Source organism: Lichtheimia ornata, assembly GCF_029851405.1.
Source record: "Lichtheimia ornata isolate CBS 291.66 chromosome Unknown scaffold00130, whole genome shotgun sequence".
Taxonomy (NCBI): domain Eukaryota; kingdom Fungi; phylum Mucoromycota; class Mucoromycetes; order Mucorales; family Lichtheimiaceae; genus Lichtheimia; species Lichtheimia ornata.
This window is the reverse complement of record NW_026695449.1, coordinates 626-18,632: the sequence shown is the minus strand read 5'-3', so window position 1 is coordinate 18,632 and position 18,007 is coordinate 626. Positions and strand designations below refer to the sequence as shown.

At 44.0% G+C, this 18,007-nt stretch overlaps 3 protein-coding genes across 3 annotated transcripts; all 3 read right to left on the bottom strand.

The window, feature by feature from the left end:
* Window positions 1-1,546: 1,546 nt before the first annotated feature.
* On the bottom strand, window positions 1,547-3,536 carry O0I10_012480 (uncharacterized protein; the record flags this gene model as incomplete). Its single annotated transcript, XM_058492381.1, has 9 exons — window positions 1,547-1,567; window positions 1,634-1,819; window positions 1,882-2,028; window positions 2,090-2,222; window positions 2,280-2,910; window positions 2,962-3,123; window positions 3,183-3,275; window positions 3,331-3,352; window positions 3,423-3,536. The coding sequence occupies 9 exons, from the start codon at window positions 3,534-3,536 to the stop codon at window positions 1,547-1,549; spliced, it is 1,509 nt and encodes a 502-aa protein (XP_058336847.1).
* Window positions 3,537-4,278: 742 nt separating this feature from the next.
* Window positions 4,279-7,996, bottom strand: O0I10_012479 (uncharacterized protein; the record flags this gene model as incomplete). Its single annotated transcript, XM_058492380.1, has 7 exons — window positions 4,279-6,041; window positions 6,111-6,500; window positions 6,557-6,899; window positions 6,967-7,116; window positions 7,176-7,695; window positions 7,761-7,889; window positions 7,953-7,996. 7 exons carry the CDS (start codon window positions 7,994-7,996, stop codon window positions 4,279-4,281), a joined length of 3,339 nt encoding a protein of 1,112 aa, XP_058336846.1.
* Window positions 7,997-8,293: 297 nt separating this feature from the next.
* On the bottom strand, window positions 8,294-13,799 carry O0I10_012478 (uncharacterized protein; the record flags this gene model as incomplete). Its single annotated transcript, XM_058492379.1, has 10 exons — window positions 8,294-8,431; window positions 8,492-8,687; window positions 8,749-8,858; window positions 8,923-12,504; window positions 12,571-12,757; window positions 12,815-12,945; window positions 13,013-13,288; window positions 13,345-13,379; window positions 13,438-13,680; window positions 13,742-13,799. 10 exons carry the CDS (start codon window positions 13,797-13,799, stop codon window positions 8,294-8,296), a joined length of 4,956 nt encoding a protein of 1,651 aa, XP_058336845.1.
* Between the last annotated feature and the right edge of the window lie 4,208 nt (window positions 13,800-18,007).

The window sequence follows — 18,007 nt, the reverse complement described above, 5'->3', positions numbered from 1 at the left end:
CGAGGGGATTTGACTGAGCAACGCTTAAACACAGGAGTATCATGCAAGAACAAGGAAAAATCAAGTTAATTTCCAGGTCTTCCCCTCCCTGTTTCTTTCCTCTTCTTCCCATTCTCAACTGTTGCCCCATTCGAGTACAATTACCACCTGTGAACGATTGTCCTGCTTCAACGCACCCATCATGTCAATCCTACAGCTGTCTTGATCCCATTGTCTTTGGCTGAATGGCAAATCCATGGCGTGTACACGCCACTACACCACACACCTTTCTTCGCACTCTCTTGCACACTCCTCTGCCACAATCAAACGTTACAGCATTCATTACAGCAGTTGCTATTAGCAAGGTCTTTATTGCATTGTCTCAAACAGCATCCACAACCTTGTCACTCTATACTACCACACACGCTCTTGTACACTCCTCGGCCACAACAACACGTAGCAGCTAGCAAAGTCTTTACTCCATTGTCTCAAGTTGCGTGCAGCAGTCTTTCTCTACGTGAACAGCAGATAGCCATCGTACAGCAGCAGCTTTATATACGTGTAGCAATTCGCTGCAATACATACGCGTTGTTTTGGATATTGGTTTGGTATATGGGATGGAAGGATCTGGTTGTATACTACGCGTGGAAAAGAGTGTATCCATTGTCAACTTGGCCATTGGCCTTACCATCGTGAATGATTGTTGCATCTGATTACGTACTCTATACGCTATTCCATGGCAGCTGCTATCATCATTCGTTGTGCAACAAGTCAACCATCATCACCAAGCTGCATATGATTTGCCACCACGCATCAAGTGCCACCTCGCATTCATCCGTTCACCTTTGCACAACGCACGGCCAAAGGATAGAAACTTCCCACATCGATGTATCTCCCCTATTACAGCAATTCGATCTCTCTTGTGAATGATGTTGGATTAAAGGATTACTTTGATGAAATACGAGATTGCGTTGGCCAACCATTTCCAAGTTTCTATAATGTAAGAGATCTTCAGAGTCGGGCCTCTTCGTGTGAGGGCACTGGATGCTACATATTATAGAAGGGGTAAATGCCGGTTTATCCACTTGTAAATGCTGTGATAAGGAAAGGAACAAAGAGGAAGAGGAAGTGCTTGTTTGACTCATTGTGTCTTGAACAAAGGTTGTATCCTATAGTATACATAACTAATTGCTAAGTGGCCGTTTGGAGCTTCTGAGACCCTCATTTTCTCTGCCCTTGACATGGGATCTTCCCTCACAACTAACAAGCTATCCCTCACACTTGCAAGCTAGCCAACGACATCACTCACAGCATTCCTTACAGCATAGATTCATTTAGTAGCGTACAGCTTGCCATTGTGAAAAGTGTAAAAGGTTTCTTTAATGTACAAGATGCAAAATGATTATTAGTGTACACACGCATGTTACTATCTAATAAAGACGGAAGGTGACAAGTCGGGACAAATGGTAACGGTGCGGATCAGGTAGAGAGTGTGATATGCAGTTGATATGAAAAAGGAGGATAAAAAAAGATGCAATGTGGGCAGTTGAATGCCTTCATATGGGTTTTAACTTAGGATTGGCAAGAACTACAAATCGAAATCGCCCAAGTTAGTCACTGACAGGGAAAAAAGAGTCCAACCACCACTACTTACATTGCCAATGATGACACTCGGTAAATCAAAGATATCACGCTTGATCGTAAAGCAAAATGTACACGGTACAACACGTTTGGTAGGACTCATCAAGATACAAGAACTGTAAACCGCAGAATCCGTATTGTCAAAGGCATGTAATGCGTACTTTTCCCAATACTCGACAGCCGATGAGTTGCTCATGAGCTAAAGCAAAGCACATCAATATCATTACCACTAATAATAACGCTGGATCCTTAAACCCTTACCTCGTAAATATACGTCTTTTTGCTCAAAAGGGAATCACGCGACCATTGTGTCAATAATGAAAACTCCTTGCCCACCAAAGCAATCTCGCCAGTGCGTCGCCAAACCACTGTTGGGGTACCAGAGTAACTAATCAGCTTTTCGTATTCCTGATACCATCGTTACAGTTAGCAAAACCAGATCATCCATAATCCAAAGATAATAGCTTACCAACAACGTCCGCTGAAGACACTTTTCGGTAAAAATGAGATCATCCTCGGTTAAATTCATCATGGACGCCAACACACTTGGTCTGAAAAGTGCCAAAGCTCTGCTGATGCGCATCAAATCTTCCCTAGACATTCTTTACCATACCTTAAGTATTTGCATAGCAATTCCTCATTACATCCTCAATACTTACTTTTGTCGCACATAGTTGATCAAGTAATGATATCCATCAGCATAACTAAAAGGCTTGTTGGCACTTGCATACGCCATTTCAGGGGTCATGAGCTGTGTACGCCGCCTACCGGTGGCTGTGGTTGGTGTAGCTGCTGATGTGATGGGGCTTTCTGCTTTAGCTAAAACAGCACCTTCGCCATAAGCCTGTAAAGAGGTTGCATGTGGAGTTGCCGGTGATGATGATTGTGCTGTAGCATTCTCTGTTCCAGTCAAGAAATTGGTCTCGGTACCAGGCGTATTGAACAACGGTGCAATGGGGTTATTGGCACTGTTGCTTTCGAGTGCTGGGAATGGATTCATCACGTCACTGGTGGATTGTTGATGAGGCGATGCATTCGTCGCGATACTATTGTTGGACCATAAATCAGCTGGTAGACTTGCAGGAGTAGTAGAAGATGTGGGTTGCGGAGGTTGTGGCTGTACTTGACTACTGGATGCTGTGGATGATGGTGTGCCTGCCGTTGGTTGTGATGGTGGATTTTGATCCAAAAACGTCGTATCCATGCCAGTACCCAACATACTTGACAAGAACGAGTATTCAAGATTGGTCGCTGATGATCCAAATCCATAATCAAATCCAAGTTGATTGCCTGAATCATAACCGTTAGCTCTTACCACGACTCAACCATGTGTTCACATACCATTCACAAACGAGTTTGGATCAACGATTGGACCAGCCATGTTGCTCGTATCGTTCAATGCACCTGGTGTTGCTGCTAATCCTATGGGTGTTTGGAAACGCTGTTGTTGCTGTTGTTGTTGCTGCTGTTGCTGTAATTCGTTGGGATCATTGACAGCAAGGTCTATTGTATACAACTATTAGATATCATCACTCTCACCCATCATCCGAGAAAATACTAACCATGCACATCCTGAAGATACTTGGCCTTTTTCCGAGCACCATCAGTACAAGTAGAAGCGAGATCTCGTTTTATACATCGTTGACAGGGTCGGGCTAATCGAACAGCCGATCAGTGAATCTGGTTGACGATTTCATAACGCATACTTACAGTCATCGCAAGTCAAGTGAGCCTATCGATTAAGCGACAAGACCATTGTTAGTAGGCTATCCAATGTCGACAATGTTGCAATAAAAGTGTACCTTTTGGCAGTGGATACATGCTCGAGCGGCTTTCTTTTTCCGTTGTACAGGGCGTTTTTCATTTTGTGTGGAGGATGAAGGTGAAGGGGCAGCAGTACCAGCCGTTGCCGTCATTGTGGAAGACATGAATGGCAAAAGTATGAGTTGTGTGTGTGTCAAGAAATGTAAATGATGTAAGGATAAGAAGAGAAATAAAAGAACGCAAGCTGTGGGGAAATGAAGACCGCCACCACAAAGTTGTGTCTTACTAAAAGGTCGACAGCCAATCAAATGACTCAATTCAATGGAACTCGTTCCACGGTGATTAGCTCGAAAGACCAGCCATATCTCGTCATCGTCGTCTCACGAGAAGAAAAAGAAAACAAAACATGTGCATAGTATACTTGATCTCGTATCTAATCAATAGGTATATCTCAGCCACTACTTTTGTCTCTTTCTTTCCCTCCCATAGAATATACATCTTCTCTCCTCCACCCCCTTTCTGATGTCCCATCCAGATGGATAAATGAAAAGGCGACCTTATTTCCTGGAATTCAAATTGAGATCACATGTCATGAATCACATCCCAAAAGGTCTAACCGGAACTCCAAAATCATCCAAGCTCTCTTTAAAGCCAAATACAATGAATACACACACAATGCATGATTTGTACAAATACACAAAGAATTAAGTTTAATCCCTTTTTTCTCTTCGATGAATGATCGAAATGTTGTATCTTTTTAAAAGTGTGTAGTGTTGTGGGTGAGAATAAGAGAATTGTGAGTGAGTGAGTGTGTGTGTGTGTGAGTGCGTGAAAGGGTTGATATACATGAGCATGCAAAAACGATGGGGTACATAATTTCAAACAATAGTAATTTTAGTCTACACCGAGAACCTTCTTGAGCTTGACCACCAATGCCCATTCTTCCTTGGACAAATCTTTTCGGAAGGAATCCTTGAGCACATCGATAGACGTACGAGTGATACGGCTATAGAATTCATCAGACTCATCAAAGTGACGACCATAAGTCTTGGCTTGATCACCACTTGAAGCTTCAATCTTGATGGCAATACCACCACCACCATGACCCTTCTTGACAACCTCCATAGGCTTGTGGTTTTGTTCCATGGATGTGACCTTGCCAAGTACTGTCACTTCACGTACACCTTCAGCATTAGGACGAACAACACAAATGGGAGTACCAAGACGCAAAGATCCTTCGACAACATCCACACCCATGATGATAGGGTTCTTTTTGTTGATGATAGCACGAGGAACCATCTTGAGGATACAGGGGAATACAGCTTGACCGGCTTGTTCTTTACGCTTTTCTTCCAACATGGACTTGTTGTATTCGACAAAGCGATCGAACAAGTGATAAATAATGTCGGCCTTGAACACCTTGATACCCAAATCATCGGCCATTTCCTCAGCTTCCTTTTCAACCTTGACATCGAAACAGAGCATGACGGCATATTCCTTGGCCTTTTCAAGCATGACACTAGCCTTGACCACATCCTTTCTATGCACAGGACCAATGTTGATACCAAAGACGGGAATGTTGCTGGTGCGTAAGAATTCGAGCAAAGCTTCCAATGAACCAAGCGTGGACGCCTGCACCCACACACCCTTGCCTTGGCGATCGATAGAGTTCATCAAGTTGGTCAAATCGGACATGACTTCTTCCTTGAGATCATCTTCATCATCCTCAGGACCACACACAAGCAAACGAGAACCAGCAATGGCCTTGTCGAGATCAGGAGCAGCAATCTTGATACCAAGAGCAGCCTTGACGGACTTGTGATGAACGTATTGGGACTTGATACGCAATTCACGCATAGGTTGAGGAGTCAATAATGCACGGACTTGGGTAACAATAGGGCCATTAAGACCACACAATACAATCTTGTCGCCTTCATGCAACCAGCCATTGACAAGGACAACATCAATGGTAGTACCAAGACCTTCAATCACCTTGACTTCCAAGACGGTACATTCAAGCTCGGTAACGTACATCAACTTGTCACTCATACGGGTCTGGGTCAAGTTGACCAACAAGTTGAGCATATCGGGAACACCTTCACCAGTGTGGGCGGAAGTGGGCACCAATGAGACGTACTTTGCAAAGTTGGGGTTCTTGTAATAAAGAGCGGCGTTGAGACCTTGTTCAGCAAAGGCGAGGATGGTCTTTTCCAAACGAGTCTCGAATTCTTGTCTGACAGACTTCTTTTGCTTTGCAAGCGAATCCTTGAAGGAGTTGTTGGGAGTTGCCTTCCATTCGAAAAGACGATCAATCTTGTTCAAGGCGACAATGAAAGGTGTACGACGATCACGCAACAAGCGAATGGATTCAAGAGTTTGTTGTTCAAGACCGTGCATAATGTCGACCACCAAAATGGCAATGTTACACAAAGAGCTACCACGGCTACGAAGGTTGGTGAAAGACTCGTGACCTGGAGTATCAATGACGAGCAAACCAGGCACCTTCATTTGCTCAACTTGATCCTTGCCCAACACAGCAGTCTTCTTTTCAATGGCTTCGGCAGGGAAATAGGTAGCACCAATCTGTTGGGTAATACCACCAGCTTCACCTTCTTGGACATTGGTTTGACGAATCTTGTCAAGCAACTTGGTTTTACCTATCATCAATGACAAGGGCCTATTAGTATCCAAGCCTTTATATTTTCCTCATGATTCCAATTACATACCAGTATCGACGTGACCAAGAATACAGCAAATAGGTGAACGCAAATCATCCTTAGAACGAGCAGCCAAAGCGTCCTTTTGACGTTGTTGACGACGAGCAGCAGCCTCTTCCTTCTTCTTGAGAGCAGCAAGTTGAGCAGGAGACAAATCTTCCTCATCGCTATCCTCATCCCAATCATCACTGCTATCTTCCTCAGATTCGCTCTCTTCCTCAGCCTTCTTAGCAGGAGTGGCAGCAGCAGCAGGCTTCTTGGCTTCTTCCTTCTTGGGTGCTTCCTCCTCTTCAGATTCATCTTCCCAATCATCCTTGACATTGTCTTCCTTGGCAGCAGCCTTATCTTCTTCCTCATCAGTGCTATCAGCAGCCTTCTCCCAATCATCATCATCAGAAGCTATCATAACAAAATGTCAATCATCGATCCATCACAAAAAATTGTTGAAAACTTACATTCTTCCTGCTCTTGTTGTTTCTTGGCAGCCTCCTCTTCTTCCTTACGCTTACGTTCCTCCTCCTCACGACGTCTTTGCTCCTCTTCTTCTTCACGCTTCTTCTTCTCAAGCTCTGCCTTGCTGGGACCCTTACGCTTCTTGCTCTCGTAGACGATGCGCTTCTTCTTTTCAGGTTCAGCAGCTGATCCAGATTCATTCGACTCGTTGTCTTCGTTGAAAGCAGCAATCTTGATCTGTCCAGAAGCAAGCAATTGCTCGGTACGCAACTTGGCCTTCTTTGCTGCCTCCTTTTGGGATCGGGTCATATATTTGCCTTCAGCCTTAAGTTGTTCCTTCTTGGCCTATTTGGATCCATATTTGTAAGTCATACTTGATTGCCAATATATAATCATGGTAGTGATGCCTTACTCTAGCCTTTGCACGCTTTTCACGCTCCTTTTCTCTGATGGCTCTTTCTTCCTCACGACGCTTCTTTTCTTCTTCAAGGGCACGTTGACGTTCCTCCTCTTCCTTACGCTTGGCTTCTTCCTCAGCAGCCTTTTGAGCCTCCAATTGTTTCTAAAATTCATTATTAGTAACCATGGAATCACACACCCAATCAGTCCAAAATGACATACTCTCAAAGCGGCAATACCAGCGGGACCCTTCTTTTTGCCCTTACCACCAGCAGGAGCAGGAGCAGGAGCAGGTGCTGCCTTCTTCTTAGATTCTGGTTCAGCTGCAGGTTCTTCCTTGGGCTTTTGTTGTTGTTGTTGCTTTTGCTGTTGATTGCCCTTCTTTGCTGCTTCCTCAGCCTCCTTTTTCTTCTTTTCAATGTTGGCAAGACGCTTGGCTTCACGCTCACGTTCCTTCTTAAGACGCTCCTTTTCCTTCTTGCTCAAAATACGCTTTGGCTCCTCTTCCTCAACAGCTGGTGCAGCCGCGGCAGCGGCAGGTTGCTGTTTCTTGTTGTTCTTTTTCTTGTTGTTCTTCTTGTTGTCGTTGAACCAATCATCCTCTTCCTCATCAAGATCATCAGCTTGGACAGGTGCTGGTGCTGGTTCCTCCTCTTCTTCTTCTTCAGATTCGACCACCTGTTTCTTCTTCTTGTTCTTCTTGACCTTGGTCTTGGCTGCACGATTGACCATAGCCATCAAACTAATACCAATGGATCAGTATACGTGTCTTGTATCTATATCCCCCTTTATAATATGATACTTTACCCATCATCTTCATCATCGTCCTCGACCGCTAATGCACTGAACGAAGCTGCCTTTTTGGCGAAAGCCTCATCGTCTTCGGATTCTTCAGCAACAGCTGCGGCATTCATATCCTCCTCAAACTCGTCATCCCTAAATACGTTAATCAGTTTCCTTGTTGCTCCATTGTACCATGCGTCTGTTCATTAGACATACCAGTAATCGTCCTTTCTCTTATTGGCAGACTTTTTCTTTCCCATGGTCGGTGGTCGGTGGTCGGTGTGTGTATTAAAGGAAGAGAAGTTGAATACTGCAAAAATTGGTCTTGAAAAAACAAGAAGAAATCTCGGAGTTATCAGTCACACAGATCCTCCATTGCTGTAGTACGATCATGCTGCGGTTGTCTCCAAATACATACCAACAAATTGATATAGATATAGATACGTAATTGTTAATGCATATAGATAGATAAATTGTAGATAAAAAAGTGGGTATGTAAAAGAAAGAGCTACAAATGTAAACGAATGGAAGGGTGTGTGTGTGGAGGGAAAACACAATCAAAGTGTATCATTTTTCAGTTTTTCAATGGGAAACATCTGGTCAATCTTGGATATCCAATCGATCATATCTGCTCTTGACGAGGCTTGTAATGTGTATGCATTGTTGCTGGTATAAAGGGCGAATACATTGGATCGCTGTAAAAAGTCATTTAGCATTGTAACCCTTCCAACCAATCCCCCTTTTACACTACTTGCCTCTATCATTTGCTCCAAGGCTTGGTTGTAATCTATGCGCACCGATGAAATATTGATAACGCCTTGCTCATCCGTTTCCGATTGATCCATGTAAATATATATATAGGGTCGACGAACAACGAACCACAACTTGATCCATTTGTCATGAACGGCACTTTCTTGGTATGTCAAATATCCTCGTTTAGATACATTGTCGCTATAACAACAATCAAAGATCAGTTGTCGTCATTCATTCATTTTCATTCATTGTCATTTACCTTTGAGTGACCAATTTTACTTCAGCGAGCAATTTGGAACAGTCTCGTTCTTCTTGCCGTAAATCAAAATCAGGCATGCCGGGTATGGGTGGATCTTGACTAATCACAATCTATCAAAAAAGCATATGCATTAGTATCATCCAATAGCGAAAAGGATGCACTTTTATATCTTACCTCTTTATGAGTACCATATTTTTGCTTCCAAAGATCAAGCACTTTTTGTGCTAAAGCAGCTTGTCGTTCTGATAATGCATCGTCGGCATCTGCTGCTGAAGAGGATGATGAAGCACCATGGATAGCTAACGGAGGTAGCTGCTTCCTTTGTTGCTGTAAGGTGAGCACTTGTTTTGTAAAAGCAACAGCTTCCTTGCGACGAATGCGTTCACGGATGTGTTTATAATCATTGACCAAGGATACACCACGAGGCCGCCAACTTCCAAGATATTCTTCACCTCGCACATATTTGGATACGGTATTCAGACGCCACAATTGGCTAAGTCGGCGTGTCATGGGGGGTCGTAAATGAACAAGGAACATGGCACTGCATTTGGGTAACTGCTTTTCAGTGGATGCACCAAGCAATTTTCGTAAACGAGAGCGAGTACCAGAAGAAGCAGCACCATCACGACCATGGATACGAACAGCAATGTCCATGCTAAACTGAACAGGTTTGGAGCACTTTGCTGCCTCAATTTCCCATCTCAAGTTGAGCAAGATTCGAGTATTGTGGGCTGTGATACGGTTCAAAAATAAACATTCATGCTGTGAACTATCCCACGCACCCTGAGCGGTCAGCTGACTTGTGCCATCATTGTTGTACACCACGCTTTGTTGTGACAGGAGCTTGATAGGAATGTCGTCATGTGCTGGTGCATCAATAATCCTTCCTTTCGGATCCAAGAGTCGTACTCGTCCCACACTCGCACGCGATATCCGACTCCATTCAAATTGACGCCCTGAGGTATGTGACAATGTCAAGCAAATACGACGTTGAAGACCTTGACGCAGCGTAAATACACCCCTGTCAAGTGCATTGTGTGAGGTGACAGGCACAGGCACATAGTCGCCATTCGGTGATAGTTCGCATATTTGTGCCCATGAAAGTACATCATGTCGTTCAGCAGCGAGAAGTTCCTCTTCAGAGCGTCGTTCAAGGGTGCCATTAGCTGTGTGATTTGAGTGAATGGATGCTTGATCAGATGCTGCTGTACGATGCGTTGTGCTGCCATTACTTAGAGTGCTTGAGGAGCCATTCATGGGTCGATTTGCTGCAAGTAAATCTGCCAACCTTGGCTTTTCACGCTGATCATCCCATCGCTCATGTTGCGATAATACACGATTTTGTGCCACGCCAAAGATCTCGAATGAAATCATGCCTTGCATTAATACATCCATCACACTTCGTGTCACCACCAGAGAAATAGTTTGGCTGTGATCAAGGCGAATAGGTCCATTCTCAAAGTCACTGATAGGATCCGTCGCAAACACCTTTTCAGCTGTGGAGTGCTCTGGGATACCGCCAAATGATGATAGCTTGAATTGCACATGCACATCTTGGTAATCAGCATCAATGATGCCTGTCAATTCAACCAATCGAATCTCAAAAAGTAATTGTTGGCCAACTCGTAGCATGAATCCATCGTCATCCACTTCATCGTCTTCTTGATCCACTTCCTCATTGTCGAGATCGGATAATGAAATCCTTGCTTCTGGGCCCTTGATAGCGACTGATCGTGCAATAGGTGAAATGATCGCACGTAACATGCCTTTGATTTGACCTGTGGTACGACAAATAATCTCCATGTTGCTCTCGTAAGGTTGTTGTAATGCAAGGTTACGAATCGATGTAGAAGCGCTGCCAATAAATGAATATTTTGGACATGGATCTTCAAAGAAGGGATCTTCCCAATTGAAATGGCTGCGGTACATGGGTCGATCAACAAAGTTGTAGAGATTACGCATTTTGTGTAGTCGCAATTTAAGTCGTTCAAGCGACCATACATAAACAACTTGGTGCTTGCGATCAATCACACGCACGCCAATGCATGGTTTTGGTGTGGATATCAATGTGGTATCTTCATCCGTCTCAAATTGGTGCAATGCTGATGTCGTCTCCCAATAGGACATTGGATTCGAAAATTGGCCGTCTTCAATGATCGTAAACTGATACAGCACATCCTTATTAAGCTCGCGTGAAATAATATTGGCTTCCTTGAGCATCACGGCATTTGTCAACACGACTTCAGCCATGGCGACATAACGTAACCCTTTCCACTGTGCTGCCACCTTGCGTGCTAATGCGATTTGTTGTTCAGTGTATCCTCCTGGTGGGCCGTTGGTCATGAGCTGTTGCGAAAATTGGCGTGACATGCGTGTAATTTCAGCTTCGTAGTTGCGCTTTTGATTCACCAATTCCTTTTGCAGCTTTTCCTTTTCAACTCGAAACTTTTCCTCAAGTTCGCTGTGTACAGTGGTTTCAGTGCATACGCTCTCGAGCCCGTCATTGAGCACTGTGGCCACTGACATGGAGTTGCGATAGGAGTCACCCGAAGAATCATCATCATAGTTATCAGTGCGACTTTCAGATCTCGTTGTTCGGCGATTGTTGCGAATTCGAGTGATATCATCATAGAGCTTTTCCAAATCCTCATCCTTCATATCACCAAAGTTGCTCTCGTTGGCGTAATACTTGAGTACAGCTTCACGGCGTGCGTAATTCCAATCGATAACTTCAGATCCAATCATGCTAGCTGTCTCAGTGGGTGATCCAGGTCGCTCATCATGATCAACGCTATCGCTTGTAGGTGATGGACTATTGCCTCCCATGGCAGCTTTCTCAACAGCAGTCTTTTGTAAACCTCGTTCACGTCGTACTTCTTCAGGATGGTTGAAGCGGAAAATATGATAATCACCAAGGATAATGCGATATCCACTACGTAGACGACGAGGCTCGGAAATACGCATGCCATTGACCATTGTCACTGAATCGCCATTGGGATGGATGGTGACAACTCCATTGTTGTTCTCAAAATAGCAATGGCCATCTTGAATATTGGATCCAGAAAGTCGAATATCAGGGGGATCATCGCTGTCATCTCGACCCACTTTGGTGATGCCATGTTTGATTTGATACATGAGACATTCTGACATGAGAGGATCCTCGTTCAAATTCACCAAATGCGGCATTTTCTTTGGAGCATAGACGCCAACGTTGTTTTTGTGTACTGCAATACCCAATTCTTCCAACGCCTTTTCACGTTCGACATGGATTTGCTCCGTCTTTTTCAACTTTTCCTCCCATGTCTCATTCAAATTGGCCAATAACTTTTCAGAGCTCTGTAGCTGATCCACAATCTCTTGTCGCGTCATCTTTTTCTTTGTGCCTTGGCTATCCGTGATCTCAATCTCCAGCTGTTGTTGTGCCTTATTCAAAGCTGATTTCGAAAACACAGGCATCGAATTTTGTCGACCTTTGGCATCATTGTTCTTGTACGAGCTCTTTGCTGTCAGCTGCTCAACTTCCTCAGGTGCATATGTTCGTAGTCGATCACGCAACACTTCCAACTCATCCTTGAGCTCACGAATCATCTTTGCGTTTGGATCCTCATTCACAACAGCCTTGTTTCTGATCTTCTTGGCTTGATCGGCATAACGAAGCGTACTCAATGTCTCATCATAATCGGCTGGTGAAATGGCTGCAATCATGGCCGTCTTTGAGTTGCCACCCAATGAATCTTTCAATAACCACGTGAGGACCTGGGGATTACAATGAACATTATTAGTGACCCTGATCCCCTATCTCATATACATACGCTTACATACCGAATCACGATAAGGAATAAAGGCTTCTTTCTTTTTCTTCTTGCCCTCGTTCATGGATTGTTCAGCCAAGCCAGCAATGACCTTGCCGAGTGTTGTCAATGATCGATTGATATTAGCACCTTCCTTGAGACGAGCACCTGTCGCACCAGTACTATTGGCACGTTCACTACCAGCCAAATCCACCAAACTAGAAATGATAAATCAGTATCCACCCATTATCCATCCTATCCCTATCGCGTCATACCTGATTCTAGCCACCTTTTCTGTCTCAAGCTTGGTCAATTCATCTTTACGCTTTTGGGTGAGATGTAAAGTGAACACGGCATGTGAACGCGAAGATGTCTCATTCATGTTGGTAGCAGCCACCGTTCTCGCCTAAACCAAATCCAGATGTCAATACATGCCGTTGCTCGTAGCGCTTGTTTGTCAAATCTATACCAACCTTGTTGCCTTCATCCATGAGGTGGTTGATATCATCAAAGGATTTTACGACGAGACGTGAAAGATCTTCAACATAGGGACCAGTACTGGGATGCTCACGGACCTTAAGGTTGCCTTTGTTCTTTGGATTCAAGAGATCCCGCACCTTCTCATTGTAGATTTCAATGTAGGACACCTCCACACGATACGTCAGGTTCTCATCATCGTTGGCTTTGATGCGCTCAAATAATTCGCTGCATGTCCTTGGCGTGATACCATGGTCATCACCATAACCCATCTACATGTAGAATACATGTCAACTCATTTCCTTGTTGATTCCCATCCTTGCATTACCATTGAGTATGATTTTCCTGAACCAGTTTGACCATCTAATCAATAGGACAATGTTAGAAGAGCTAATCCTCAATTGCATCTTGATCAACTTACAAGCAAAAATACAGCAATTGTATCCATCAAATGCGTGATTCAATAGATCCTCTCCCAAATCATTATACACCGTTTGTTGATCGGCATAGTTTGGAGCATTCTTGTCAGCGGACCAATATGACTTGTCAAAGGTGAATGCCTTGATATCTTCAGATTCTTTGCCTGTTTTGCTATCCGGAGGACGACTAAGAATGGTTTGATTGCCCTCCATCCGAATAAGGCCTGTCGCTCCTCGGGCAAGTTCTATCATTTCATGTCTTAGTTTTTCTTTCAATGCATGGTTGCTAGTTTTGTCTTGTTTTACCTCTCGCGTTGAGCGGACGACATCTTACAACTACTTTGATATTGCCTCCTCCAGCCATGACGTTGTTATTTCAAGTTGTTGGACACTCGTCGATGCTGTTGTGGTTGTAATGGCCGTATCGTTCTTCACTCTAATACACGTTTTGGGCGATCAGTTTCTATGCAAAAGTAGACCCACCCCTCTCGCTGTTCTTGTTATTACTCGTTGGTCGTGAATAACGTCAATAAAGAATGCGTGTCGATACGACAATGGGACTGATTGGTTTCCACTCGAGATGACGGGATTTATGCTGAACAGTCGAAAATGGCGGGCTCAGTTTGAGATGACGGGGAAGGTTGAGGGGTAAAGGAAGTTGATCCGTTATGCTCGGGGAATGAAGAGAGAGAGAGAGACAAGTAGGTTGTATTATCTTTTGGCCGTCACCCCTGTTGATAGTAATATGGAGGGTTGGTTGTTGTCTCTCGTAAAGTGGGCCGAGTATTGATATAGTCAAAAGAGGAGGAAAGAGTAGTCGAGAAAGGACAAGGCACCAACTCTACTTTACTCTCTCACATAGCATCCGGTTGCAACATCAACTCCGCGTCGTGTATCAAAGACCTTCATCACACACACACACACACACTCCTCTATACGTTCGTTTCATATCATGTTGCTATATAAAAATAGATGATTTGCTATGCTATTCATGTTACAAGTGTCTCTCTCATGTTGATGGTTCTTGATTTGGGCTGTGTTATGATGTTGTTGACGACGGTGGTGGTGCCTGGCAGGACACACAATGGGCACACAAACCCATGATATCCACCAAGTTGGGTTATTCTGAGCTTGGATTGTGATGATGGCACGCACACCATGTGAGATGCTGAACAAGAATTATAACAATGTACATGATCCCTTGATGATATCCACAGAAAAAGTCCTACCTATACCATCGACCACTTTGAAATACAAATGAAACGGCCCGGAGCTGTTACTATTACCGAAGAAGGGGTCCTTTGTGTCATCATTTTCTTTTTTTTTGGTTCTTGCATGGCACATACATAATGAATGTCTTTTCTTACATACCCACCTCCTTGCTAATGCTCTTTGTCTAAGGTGGATACATAATGCAGTAAACATTTACCAAACTTGAGGACAAAAACATGATACGCTTTTCCAAGAGAAGGTCAAGAGTAGTCGCTTGTGCAACGTGAGCTGACCATCCGGGTTGTAAAATGGTGTGCCATGGTCAAGTCAAAATGGGTTAAACCCAATTCCTCAAGTGGTTAACGCTTGTTGGAATTGCTGGGTCCACGTATACTTCCTTTCATTCAAGCGTTTCAACAACACGCGCATGTATATTTGGATTCATGCGCATTGTGTCAATCACATTTATGCATCATCCCATACATTCTTCATACCGATCCCCAATCCCCCCCCGCCACATTGATACACATCCAACGATTCCCCTTGACAATGGTGTTAGTGTACATTCACATTGCCATATGTCAAGATGAGAAATTCATATTACTAAATCTCCATTCATCATCATCGCCGTAATCTCCAATAAGAGCTCTCCTTTTGTATAGCCTGGGATAATGTGAATGTTGTATACTAACATAAGCCAAAAGGAAAATACTATTGAATGATAGCTACAGTGTGCTTAAACAACCTTCCTGCCCGATCATTTTCTTGATGCTGGGCCAATTGCGATGTGATCCGGCAGTGAGGGCGTGTCACAAATGATGCTGGTTTCGCCCTGTGTGCTGCTAGTATATGGTTCACGGCAATGAAATAAAGGGTAGCTGCCTTCAACTTCAAGCATGGAGGCGATGGTCTTGCTGTGAGAAAGGAAGTTGTGCTCCACTCCATCTATGTCTCCTAGGCCATCAAGACTTGAACGGCTTGCTAACACAACTTGCAAGTAGCCTCAGCACAGCAATATCCAATGTCAACATGTACAGCACACGTAAAATGTAAAATGGCACACACCCTTTTGCTATACGTGAAGATCATCATTTCTTTTATTTACGTGTACCTATTGTCTATCGTGAGGGTGATGATGACGATGGGTGGATGGTGTGTATAGGGTAATTGATGAGCGGCCTCAGTGTAATAGCAGTAGGGGGATTTAAACTTGGGGGTCAGCAGCTCCACGACTTGAGACAACGCTTCTCTTCTTTTTCTCCCACCTTTCCTTATTCCATTCACGACATCTCGATCAAGGTAATGTATTATAAAAAAATGCTCTTGTTGGCTGTGAGGTGTTAATGTAGTTCTGAACATGCATTGTCAGGGAGTGAGTGTGTCCAAGTGCTGAGGAATGAGCGTGGTTGGTGGTTGGTGGTTGCCATGGCGATATCGTTCCTTCCTCTTGTTCGTTGCTATTCCCGCTCTACGCTTGGTGTCAAGGTACGTTGAGAGTCCAATGTTGCAGCCGAACTGGTTCCATTGACGTGTTAGCTTATATAGGGATCAAGTTTGGTTTCAAGACGTTGGCTCGTTTGGCGTTTTGTTTCGGCTCAACTATACTACACCATGGTTTTCGGTTTCCAGTAACCAACAACAACGGGTCTTTGTGTATATGGAAAAGGCAAGTACAATAAACCAAACAATGAAAAGGATGTTTATTGTGTGTGTGCTAATAATGAATTGAATAGGTTTCTTTGGTCAGGCAATGCAACTTGAGGGCATTCATCATCTCTTTGGGTTCAAGTCCCAGCCTGTATCAAGTGGTCGCTGCGTCGCTCTGCACTAGCCAAGTGTGCTGGAAAAGCTTCTTGGAACGCATCCAGGGCTCTATAGGCCTGCGTTTGAGTTGAGGATGGGTCGATGACGATGGATTTTTGGAAGAGGATGGTCACCGTGTTAAGGTAAAAGGGGATTTGCAACAGCTTGTGAATGTGTTTAACCAACACGCTCTTCTCGTGATAGGCTCGTTCTTTCCCTTGAGGATTTCTTTTCATGAGGTGGGAAATGATTGAAAAGATTTGGGATCATTGTTTCTTTGGAGAGGATGAATGAGAACAACTATGAGCCTGGGCTCTACGTAAGTGATGTCCTTCCTTGCCATGGATCGAACTGGCCTTGCGTGATTCGTGCAGTGCTTTCTCAAGAACAAGGGATCGACCGACGTTGCTCGTATGATGGTGATTTCGTTTGTGAATTCATTCTGATTTGCTTTCTTCCTTGGAGAGGATCGCCTAACGGTATACCAAATCGTCATCATTCCCGGTACCAGATGGTCTAACTTGCCTGCTTTCTTATTTGTAGAGACGACGATTACGATGATTACCACATTCACAACAATGACGATTACGATGATCACCCCATCCACAACAATGACAATGATGACGACAACGAGATTCAAAAGGAAGCCTGCAAGATCCCATTCTTTTCAACTTGTGTATTTTTGGATGTTGGTGTGACGGATGAGATTGACGACTGGTGACGAGTACGAGCACGAATGATGACGCAGGGCGACTACGACGATGGTGGTGGCAATGTACAGTAGCAAGACAGCTAGATGAAATAAAGCATTGTTTATTTACTACACGCTTGTTGGAGGTTGCTAGCTTGTGGATTACATACTATTGCTTCGAAGATGGAATAATAAAGGTGGTCCGGTTATCGGTCATGCAAGAAGTACATGGATTTTGTGATACAATAAGGAGGAGTGGGAAGTGGGATCAGCTTGAGAAGAGAAAAAGTGAAGAGATCCCTCCATTGAGTTTCAGGATGAGTGACCCATTCAATATGTATACGTATCTTTTACATATACAAATTGGTTTATGCAGCTTGACCTTCTCCTACATGCAAATGTGATATGGAACCATTATTGTCATACGCATCACTTACGTACCTTCGCAAAAGGCAATCATCATCATCATCCATTTGTGTAGCAACCTGTCAAGGACGTGTCTGTGTAACCACCACGTGCCGTTTCACTCAGCTCTTCATCTTTCCGCTAATGCAGCCGACACCATCCACTAGGAAAAAGCAGTTCCATCACGCTTACAGCATTGGTAAAACATAAACGTGCCTGTATCTCCAAACTTTACAATGAAACGTGGGGTTTTTATTGGAGCTATGGGCTCGGCTTGGCCAACAGCACCTTGTGTGAAAGTTTCACGTTCAATGTCGCAACTAGCCCAAAAAATATTTTTTGGTCGTCGAAGAAAGTTTCAAGAGGTCGACCTCTGGATCCAGTTTGGCTGGTGGCGACATTGCGAAATCTGGTATTGGCAAGCTTGATCGTGAAACTTTCACACAAGGTGCTGTTGGCCA